This window comes from Phalaenopsis equestris, unplaced genomic scaffold (assembly GCF_001263595.1).
Source record: "Phalaenopsis equestris unplaced genomic scaffold, ASM126359v1 Scaffold000036, whole genome shotgun sequence".
Classification (NCBI taxonomy): domain Eukaryota; kingdom Viridiplantae; phylum Streptophyta; class Magnoliopsida; order Asparagales; family Orchidaceae; genus Phalaenopsis; species Phalaenopsis equestris.
The window spans coordinates 511759-523622 of NW_018164478.1; the positions used below are offsets into that span (position 1 = coordinate 511759).

Genomic DNA, 11864 nt, shown 5'->3' on the forward strand with positions numbered 1-11864 from the left:
TACTAAAATTACATTCCATCTATTCAGTTTTAGTTCTACTCAAATAAAGATCTTTAGACTCCAATGTAGACCTCCATAATTCAAGTTTTTTCTGGGCTTTTTCTCTTGTCTTATCCACGAGAAGGATATCATCAGTGAAAAGCATACGCCAAGGTGCATCCTCCTGTAAATATCCAGTAAGACCATCCATAACTAAAGCAAAAAGATATTGGCTTAAAGCAGATTTCTGATGTAATCAACAAAAATAAGAAAATATTTGGTCAATCCTCCTTCAGTTCGAACATAAGTAACAGCTCTAGTATACATATCTTTAATGATTTGAATATAAGTCATATCAACACCTTTCTTCTCAAGAACTCTCCAAAGGATTTCTCTTGGAACCTTATCGTAAGCTTTTTCTAAATCAATAAAAATCAAATGTAGATTCTCCTTATTATCTCTGTGCTTCTCCATTCAACTTCTCAGTAAATGTATGGCTTCCATGATAGAACTGCCCGGCATAAATCCAAATTGATTATGAGAAATCTTTGTAATACGTCTTAACCTATGTTGAATTACCCTCCCATAATTTTAAAGTATGACACATCAACTTAATTCCTCTATAATTTGCACAATCTTGTGCATCCCTTTTGATATTAAAGCCTCCTAAGCATTATTAATATTATGATAACCCTATAAATAGCTAACCCATTTTGATATTAAAGCCTCCTAAAATGTCTTAACCTATGTAAATCCCCTTAATTCCTCTAAAATTTATCATAAGCAGTATAGGGTTAGCTATTTTGATATTAGTATGACACATCAAAGCAAATTATAGAGTTTAGTTCCTACACGTTTCTCACGAAGCTTACGATAAATTTACTTCAGTATTTTGGCCCCCTTTAATAATTTGGTCCCCATTTTGAGGAGGCTTTACTATTATTTTAAAAACTAAACTCTATAATTTGCACAATCCCGTGAACCCGAGATATCAAAATGGGGACCAAGATAATCTTCCTCCACTTCTCAGGCATCTTTTTAGTTTTTAAAATAATATTAAAGAGTTTAGTAAACTAAGAAACTCTTAAATCTCCTAAACATTTCCATACTTCAATTGGGATATCACAAGGTCCTACAAACTTTCCACTATTGGTTTTCTTTAAAACCTCCTCAACTTCTTTTTTACTAATGCGACGGTAAAAATGAAACATTTTATTATTATTAACTATATTAAGATCACTAAAATCGATCGTATTTTCAGAAACTTCATTATAAAGTTTATCAAAATAACTCGCTCACCTATGTTGAATATTTTTTTTCTAAGAAAAACACTTCTTGATATTTTTTTTCTAAGAAAAATACTTCTTGATTTTTCATCTTTAATACATTTTACTTGAGTTAAATCTTTACTTTTCTTTTCTCTTTGTTTGGTTAATTTATACATATATTTTTGGTATCTAATCTATTATAAAGATCATTAAAAGTAGAATTTTTAGCGCACATATTATTCTTTTAGACTCTCTGCAGGCCGTTTGATATCACATATTATTCTTTTAGACTCTCTGCAGGTCGTTTGATATTTTTTCAGTTCTCTAAGCTTTTCAGTTCTTTAAGCTTTTACGATTAAACCAATTTTTATAACATAAGTTCTTATATTTTATCTTTTCTTGCACATAACTATTTCACCACCAACTAGTTTTATTTAAAAAAACTTTTTCTTTTAATTCTCCAACTAGTTTTATTTAAAGAAACTTTTTCTTTTAATTCTCCAAATACATCTTTTGCTACTTATTTAATAGTATTTGTTACTTCATCATGAACATCCCAAATTTTGAAAGATTCTTATACTTAACAAAATTTGAACAACTTTTTTTTTCTTATATATTGGCATCAAAATATCACTAATCCAACATTAGGCATCTTTTTAGCCTTCAACGGACCAAAAAGTTTTGAATTAAACTATGTCAAGATTTTCATTTAGTTTCCCAATCTCAATCGTCATTACATTGAACACACGGATTTAACTTTTTGAGTTTTTTCCAAAGCTAAGGAAGCTTCCCTTATCTGGATAAATGTATAGTAAACTCCTCGTTAAATCAAGTTGTCAAAAAATTCTTTTCTTATAACTCTCTATACATCAAGAATCTAATTACACAAATCTCGAAGAAATTCAATGGATCATAAAGGATCGAGCCATCAACCATCATTTCAGTCGGTCAAATCATGTGCCGACCGAATGTGAGTTCGTCAGAACCAAATAATGTCACGCACCTAGATCAACAACAACTTAACCAACGCAAGGATACTTGCAAAATCAACGGTCACTTAACGAAACTCCCCCGTGACCTTCTATAAGGATCTCTCGATCAAATGAATGCTGCCCATCAGATTACAATGATGCACCCTCTGCCTGATAAAATAACCCTTCCTAAGGACAATGGGACTTCACGAGAGGCACCCTCAAAGAAGCCAACCAAAGATCTGTCAGTCAGCAGAATGACTTTAGCCGACCGAAAGAAGATCAAACGAGCAAGTCGAACAACTGCGAATATGAAACAGTGTTAATAACAGTTACCAATACGGAGCGGCACCAGTGACAATTACAAAAACGAAGAAGCGCCAACAGCGGTTACTAGGGTCAAAAGATTTCAAAATCGGTTACAAATATGTAAAGGTGTAATGGTTGATAAATTCATTTCAGCATTCCCATTAAGAGAGAGAATCTTGTAATTTACAAGACATCCCCAATGATCTATACATAGGTGGGTCCATGGGCGGACCTACATTCAATCGAGAGGGGGCAAGTGCCCCTCCAACATTAGGCATCTTTTTAGCCTTCAACAGACCAAAAAGTTTTCAATTAAACTATGCTAAGATTTTCATTTAGTTTCCCAATCTCAATCGTCATTACATTGAACACATGGATTTAACTTTTCGAGTATTTTCCAAAGCAAACAAAGCTTCCCTTATCTGGATTAATGTATGGTAAGCTCTTCGTTCAATCAAGTTGTCAAAAAATTCTTTTCTTATAACTCTCTATACATCGAGAATTTGATTACATAAATCTCGAGAAAATTCAATGAATCACAAAAGATCAAGCCATCAACCATCATTTCAGTCAGTCAAATCATGTGTCGACCGAATGCAAGTTCGTCAAAACGAAATAAGGCCACGCACCTAGATCGACTGCAACTAAACCGGCGCAAGGACACATGCAAAATCAACAGTCACTTAATAGAACTCCCCTCCCCCCCGACCTTCTATAAAGATCTCTGGACCAAAGGAATGATGCCCATCAAATTACGATGATGCACCCTCCTTCCTAAGGACAATGGATCTTCATGAGAGGCACCCTTAAAGAAGCCAACCTAAGATTTGTCAGTCGACCGAATGACTTTAGCTGACCGAGAGAAGATCGAACGACCAAGTTGAACGACTATGGATATGAAACAACGTTAATAACAGTTACCAATACAGAGCGGCGCCAGTAGCAGTTACCAGGGTCAAAAAATTTCAAAGTCGGTTACAAATATTTAAAGGTGTAATGGCTCATAAATTCATTTTAACATTCTCATTAAGAGAAAGACAATCATGTAATTTACTAGACATCCCCTAATGGCTCATAAATTCATTGTAACATTCTCATTAAGAGAGAGACAATGATATAATTTACTAGACATCCCCTATGATCTATAAATAAGTTGGTCCATGGGCGAACCTACATTCAATCGAGAGGGGGCAATTGCCCCTCCTAAATTTTGAAATTTTGCAAATGAGGGTGGGTCATTCCATGATTCCCCCCCCCCCCACACACACACACAAAAATAAATATATAAGCTTGCCCCTGCCAGCTGCACTAAACCGCCCAGACACCCAATATGTTAAATTGAATTTTTTTACTATTTTTTTAAATAACGTCAAAAATACTCATCAGAAACTGTATTCATATTTTATATGAGAAAAAACATTACATTCAAAAGCTCTCACATAAGAGGTTGTTGCTCTTTCTTACATGGAGCAGAAGTGACAAGCCTCCACTGGATGTGAGACTAAATGAACAAGTGACGGGGTCATTTTTTCTTTATTGGGCCACTTACATACATACCACCCAATCTCTATGTATTTACATATCTAACACCTTAACTTTACCATTTACAGTCATACCACCTAAATCATTCATATCACATTAAAAAAATCACATCTAAATTTTAAAAAATGAAAAACACTTTTTAAGCTAAAATAAGGTGGCATGTATGTAAAAATTAAATTTTAGGTTTTAGACATGTAAATACAAAAAAATTGAGTGGTAGATACGTAAAAGATTAAATTCTTGAATTTCTTTTAGAGTTCTGATGAATATATATGTATTTAATAATCACAGATAAAAGTATGTTATAAATATATTAAAGAAATATATTTTTTATAATAAATTTCTAAGTTTACATTACAGTATATAATTTTTAATTTTGAGTTTATTTAAATTTAGAGCTTAATGTCAAATTATCAGCTATATTATTACTATTTAAGATTAAAAAAATAATATAATCTTATCAAATTGACAGATCAAAGTATTAGCCTCTTTAAATTTTTATAAAAGTTGCTAAGTGATTTAAATTAAATAGCCTAAATATATATTTGGCTATTTTAAAAGTGAAGTATGACATGCATTAAATTCATTGCCACAATAAGGACTACTGAATCCATTTCAAAAGAATTAGCATTATTTGTTGTTTACTCTCCTTCCTGTACCTTCACTCGTTCCTCTCATCCGACTAACGCTCTATTTTTTGGGTGTAACCCGAAGAACATGTAGAGATTTAACACTCTCATTTAAAAGTACAAAATCATTTTGTTTTTCTTATAACACAGTCTCTAACTAAGAGCCGGTCATCTTCAGCACGAATCCATCTGATTTGATCAAAGTCTCACCAAGTCTGACAATAAGTCCACCAAAGACTAGCTTCAACTATCCTTAATTAGGATCTAAATAGCAAACCACGAAACTTTTGAAGATCAAACCACACCCAAATAATTTATTTAAGCATGAAAATGGTCTAAGAACACTTGAAATCAATAAATCTATAAAGAAATACAAAATCTAGCCCAAATCAGCTTCATCACTGGAATTATGAAAATTGTATAAGACTTTTAAATCCACAAAAACTATTGAAGTCCAAGTAAGCTAACATATGCCGTAAGAAGTTGAAAAAAATTCAAAATTACTCATCAAAGAGTTTAGCCATTTCTTTCTACTTGAAAATTAATAAGAACCTATGAATTTGCAAATATGCATCATGCCAAACATGCCATTAAATAAAACAACACTAACACTCCAGATATTCAACATACCACAACCTTCTTCTAGCATGTTGAGAAAACTTATCAGAATTCCTGAAGGATTATTGTTTCAAAGCATAACACAATAAATAAATCAGCCGACACAAAGATCAATTAAGTAAAAGCATCTTTCAATGGATGCAAATTACCTTAAAAATAACTTCTCCACTGAGACTGACATGACAGTGATATGCATGTGGCTTTCCAGAATCCCAGTCAACATTCTACAAAATTGAAGAAAATATAATTCATGAGATTCTACTAACCTAGATGATAAGTATAGACATATGCCTGCACATTATGAAAATAAGTAGTCAATCAAAACTAGATTTTAAAAATACCTAAAGCTTAAACTTATTGACCGTGAAAATAAACTCTCCAAGCAGTAAGGATTGATTAGTTAGAACGAAATCAATGCAATGAACAAGATTTATATGCAAACTAAATTCTTGTGTTTGATTTAAAAATTAGTAAATAAAGTTAAATTACTTCAAAGAATCCCTTCCTAGATAATATGGCAAATTTGGTTGCATTTTTATGTCGGGGATAGCATGACAACCCATGTGCAGCAACCAAACAGTGCCTTAAATGCTTGCACAAATAAGAGCAAAAATAAAGTATGGCATATGTTTAGTGAAACCGAAAATTGACCCTTCAAGTAGCAAGGATCTCCATCCCATCTTCAGCATTTAAACAGTTTAAATTTTTGTAATTAACATTTTGTAATCGCATGAATTTTTATTATTGATTTGGCAATTGGAGGAAAACTGTAGGTCGCAATTTAGTAATCCCAGGCAATCATTTGAAATTTATGTTTTACTTCTAAGTTCTTCCCACTTCAAATAGGAAGACCTTTCCATTAAATTGATTATACGTAAAAAATCGAAGGCCAAAGATATTTAAATGCCAGCTGTCAAAAAAATAAGAATCACTATGCCAAAAAGATCACTCGCAGCCAGCTGTCAGAAAAATAAGAATCACTATGCCAAAAAGATCAATCGCAGCCAGCTGTCAGAAACATAAGAATCACTATGCCAAAAAGATCACTCGCAACCATGATGTTCATGAAATGTATGTAGCAAAAAAATGTAGAAACGTAGAGATTTTAGAGAGAAAAGAAAGGTATACAAGGAGTTGTCAAGGTGCTAATTCCGATTTATCAAAACATAGAATTCTCAAAGCATGGGAGAACATGCGAATCCCCCCAATCAATAATAAGGGGTTGAAATCTCATAGAACTAAGAACTATAACTCAAAATGCTTCATTCACAATCATTGAAATCACATGTCCATATTCCAGATTTACAATAACAGGCCATATTCATAATGTGAAAATTTCCTTCGCATAAACAAAAACATCAAATTAATCCTAAATGACAAATGACTAGAAGCTAATAAATAGCTTAACGAGAATTAAGAAAAGCATGCCATAAAATCTGAAAAAATATTTAGTCAATAAAATAATGATTGGCATCTAAGAAGCGCCCTATGCAGCATGAGAGGGTTCATTACCAAGATGTCATGTCAAATGATCAATTTATGCATTATTTCAAAATATTAATAAATTGCCATCAAACCAAGAAGATGGTATGTACATTTGAGAGTGAAAGAAATTATAATAGGCTAGGTTGTTTCTTTATCTTCACTCAAGGCAACTATACGAATACAATTGCAACGTTTGGTTTACTTCCATATGTGACTGTAGAAATGCAAATTACAGTGAACAAAAATAATTTGCAATTAATTTTACAGCGGATGGAACACATTTCATCCAAAGTAAATGATCTTCCCACATGCAAGGATACCACCTTTCTCCGTTCAGACTCCCGTATGCAATGACGACCAATGGCCTTCCAGGCTTCACCTTCAAACAAAACCATCGGAAAATTTTTTATTCTATATAGGAGATCTTCCGAGACAAAACTTTCCATTTTATTCCTGAAAGACGCATAGAAAACAGTCAGACAATGAAGGTCATAAGCTGAATCTTAGAAAAAAAATTAAACAGGAGCTCGCAAGACACAAAATGAATAATTGGGTATCTTCTAAAAGGTAAAGAGTCAGTTTGGCAACTTATAGAATTTAAGTCAGTAGGATTTACTAAATCCTGTAAATCCACATCAGAATAAATCCTAAAATGGTTAAATCTCAAAAAGTATTTGGCAGTGGATTTAACAAATCCAGTTAAATCCTATAAAACTCCTTGGCAAGTTCTTTCAGAATTTAAACTCTATGTTGGAATACAGAAACCGAATTCCATATCAATAATATAATTATTAAGTTTAATTAAATTCAATTTATTTTTAATTTCTAGTTATGCTAAACAAAAAGTATTTATTCACTAAACAAATTGACCAATAATAAGAAGTTGTTAACATAGTTATGTATTAAGCAATAATTTAACATTTATCAATTAATAGTTTGATACCGGAATTAACCCGAAATTCGGTACGACAAGCAAAATTTTATTACTCAAAACCAAAGTGGTTACAAACAAGACTCAAATTAAGAAAGAAAATACAACACAACAAGAATTTCAATTTAGGGCAAATCGGGACGGCCAATGGACAGTGACGAGGGTAGCTAGGAGGTGTGTTGGTGGGTTGTAAGGGGGCTATTGGGGTTGCGGTTGGGACCGGAAGAAGGGGATCTTGGTCTATGATTTACCAGGGACTAGTTAAGTGGGTGCGGCACAGCAACGAAGTGATGGGATGAAGTAGTGCGGCTCAGTATGGCAGCTGGAAGGACTAGACGGCTCAGCTGGGAGGTGGAAAGGGGTTTGCGGTGAGCAGGTGGGCTGCTGGTACGGTTAGAGGTGTTGCGAGATATACGAGTTGTTGTGGTATATATATTATAAAACAAACAAAAAAACCATCGACGACAAAGCGAAAAATAAAACGAGAAAATTCACACCATAAAATATATAAAACAAACAAAAAAACGATCGACAACAAAGCGAAAAATAGAACGAGAAAATTCACACCATAAAACAGTAACACGGCGGAACACTCAGATTTACGTGGTTCGGCAAATTGCCTACGTCCACGGAGTCGCAGAAGATTTTACTACTTGAGGAATTTACACTGTTCGATTGTCTCGACTTACACGAGGAATCTCTCACTTCGTTACTCTCTCTTCTTCTCTCTCTAGTTTTCTCTCTCTACAGTAAGATGCAGAATCTCTACATCGAGATACACGGAAGAAGATAAACTTACAAGAGAAATAAACTTAATTTCTCTTCTGCCACAAGCCACCAAGAAAAAGCCAAAGGAGAACAATCTTCTTCTTGTTTCTTCTTCATTCACCACAAGGAACTACACCTTGCACTTCTCTTCTTGTATCCAGAGGAAACCCGACGAAGAACACAAAAAACGTGACTTCGTTAACTAAAAGAGAGTCATGCGATACCTTTTATCACGAAGAGGAGGGAAATTTATACTGTTCGATCGTCTCGACTTACACGAGGAATCTCTCACTTCGTTACTCACTCTTCTTCTCTCTCTATTTTTCTCTCTCTACAGTAAGATGCACCGAAGAATCTCTACATCGAGATACACGGAAGAAGATAAACTTACAAGAGAAATAAACTTAATTTCTCTTCTGCCACAAGCCACCAAGAAAAAGCCAAAGGAGAACAATCTTCTTCTTGTTTCTTCTTCCTTCACCACAAAGAACTACACCTTGCACTTCTCTTCTTGTATCCCGAGGAAACCCGACGAAGAACACAAAAAACTTGACTTCGTTAACTAAAACAGAGTCATGCGATACCTTTTATCACGAAGAGGAGGGAGCATTGGCGCCTACGGTACGCGACTGAAGAGGCAGGAGGCAAACCGAAGCTTTGCTCTGCAAAACTACCTTTCTCGATCGGGAACAAGGAGCAGGAAGCGGGAGCGGGAGATCGGGAGGCAGATCGGGCTCCAACTTAACAAATCTCTCACTTGGAGACTGAAACACATATTACAACGTAATTTTCCTCGAACTGATATCTTCCGCTGGCGACGATGACTTTTTCTTTAAACATGAATCCTTCACTTCTGCAACTCAAAGCCTATAGCTTCACTCCGGAAGACCAATTGAAGCTGTGCACAACTTCAGTTTCTCAAGAGTAATACCCTCAGTCAACATATCAGTAAGGTCCAAATAGTCTTGCACCTCCAAGCTATTTCCTGGATTACTCTTGTCTCTGCTTACAACTCCCACTGCATGGGTAATATCTTGTCTCTGCTGAAAGTCTTTTTCAACAAGTTTAGCCTTGCACCTTTACTGTCATCATGCTCAGTTTTTCACTCGGTACACATACTTGTTGTGTAATGTCTTCTTTTCTGGTGAAAGTTTTGTTAGTTCTCACTTGCTCGAACTTTGATCTTCAAGATTTATTCATAGTCTTGTGATTTTTCACCATCTGTCTGTGGAACAATAGGAATGGGTGCCCCGGACCCACTCTCCTCTACACTTCCATCGTCAATAGAACTATGAACTGTCAGCAATAGTGTATCTTGTACTTCTTCAGATACCACATTTGCGTTATCATTCTCCATATTCTTAGGATTCCTGTAATTTTTCTTTATATGGTTAGTCTTACCACAATTTCAGCAGATTGCCTGCTGACTAAACTTTAATTTTGATCTCCCTCTATTTGAGTTCATGTCATGTCATCTTCCTCTGAAATCAACATTCAGTGTTGAACTCATATCTGAGATCTCGCCAGAATCTTTCCTGTGCACTTCCCCAGCCAAAACCAAATCACGAATATCATCATATTTCAGTTTAGATTTACCTGCAGAACTGCTAACTATAATTCTCATGGCTTCTTAACTATTTGACAACAATGCCAACAATATCAACCCACGTATCTTATCATCAAAATCAATTTCAACAGACGAGATGCCAACAATATCAACACACGTATCTTATCATCAAAATCAATTTCAACAGACGAAAATTGATTTGTGATAGTATTGAAATCATTTATGTGTTGAACGAGAAACACCTTCCGCAATCTTCAAATCGAATAATTTCTTTATCAAGTACACATTGTTATTCGCACATTGTTTTTCATACCTACCTGATAGGGCTGACATAAGATCTGCAGTCGTTCTCTCCTTGACGACGTTGTGTGCAATAGACATTTATAGGGTTAATGGAATAACCCCCAGAACTTGTTGATTCAACAGATTTCATTCAGCCTCATCCATACTTTCAGGTTTATTCCCCAATAACGGAAGATGAAGTTTTTTTCCATAGAGTTACTCCTCTATCTGCATCCTCCAATAACCAAAATCTGTGTCATCAATCTTTTCGATCCCAGAAACCTTCATTTCATTTGCGGTCATCATTTTTTCTCAGATCCGAACAAAGCTCTGATGTTAGTTGTTGCAAGATATATCAATTATTGTGGTATATATAAATAAAATAGAAAAACAATCGACGGCAAAGCGAAAAATAGAACGAGAAAATTCACACCAGAAAACAGTAACCGACGGAACACAAAGATTTACGTGGTTCGGCAAATTGACTACGTCCACGGAGTTGCAGAAGATTTTATTACTTGAAGAAAATTTACACTAGTCGATCATCTCGACTTACAAGAAAAATCTCTTACTTCGTTACTCACTATTCTTCTCTCTCTACACTGAGGACAGAGATACACCGAAGAAAATAAACTTACAAGAGAAATAAACTCAATTTCTCTGCTACCACAAGCCACCAAGAAGAAGCCAAGAGAGAACAATCTTCTTCTTCTTCTTTCTTCTTCCTTCACCGCAAGGAACTACACATTGTACTTCTATTCCTCTATCCCGAGGAAACCCGAAGAAGAACACAAAAAAAGTAACTTCGTTAACTGAAGGAGAGGCGTGATACCTTTTATCATAAAGAGGGAGCGATTGGCGCCTACGGTTCGCGACTGAAGAGGCAGGAGGCGAACCGAAGCTTTGCTTCGCAAAACTGTAAGGTCGCGGCCGCGACCTTTCGCGATCGGGAACAGGGAGCGGGAGCTCGGGAGGCAGATTGAGCTCCAGCATAACAAGAGGTGGCAGCATGGGCTTGGACAGAGAACCGATGGCTCGACAGGGAAGGCGAGGGATTACAGATATGGTAGCAGGAAGGGGGCGGATGTAGTGGGTAAGGAGGGAAAGCGGGGGAAGCTGGAGAAGGATATATATCTCCCGTAAGATCGAGCTACAGCCGGGGCACCACTTAAACCCTTGAAGAATGTCACTAACTCGAACGATTTACGCAGTCGGATACAACCCTAGGAAGGGAGAAACACCCGGAGGCAGAAATATGAAATCAACGACAACAAAACTGAACCCTAAGGGTCTGTTTGGGATCACTTTCTGTTTTCTATTTTTGTTTTTGTCTTTTGTATGTTTTATTTTTTGTTTTGTCTTTAGAAAATGCATTCAGGTCTGTTATTATTTATATATTTTTAAAAATATAAAATATAAAATATGTTTGATTAGGTATTTTTTTTAGAAGAAAATTTATATATTTTATAAAATGGTTGGATCCAAGTGTGTTTCAGTATTAAATTTTGTCGCCCA

At 35.2% G+C, this 11864-nt stretch overlaps 1 protein-coding gene across 2 annotated transcripts in view; it reads right to left on the reverse strand.

Moving 5' to 3' along the window:
* LOC110018923 (probable RNA-dependent RNA polymerase 5) overlaps positions 1 to 7254 on the reverse strand; it is a gene marked incomplete at its 5' end in the record, with an annotated part of 126057 nt that extends 118803 nt beyond the window's left edge. For both annotated transcript variants that reach the window (XR_002293409.1, XM_020716400.1), the window contains 2 exon segments: positions 5466 to 5540; positions 7125 to 7254. Coding sequence is in view for 1 of the 2 variants with exons in the window: in XM_020716400.1 (XP_020572059.1) it covers positions 5466 to 5540; positions 7125 to 7254 (205 nt within the window).
* Between the last annotated feature and the right edge of the window lie 4610 nt (positions 7255 to 11864).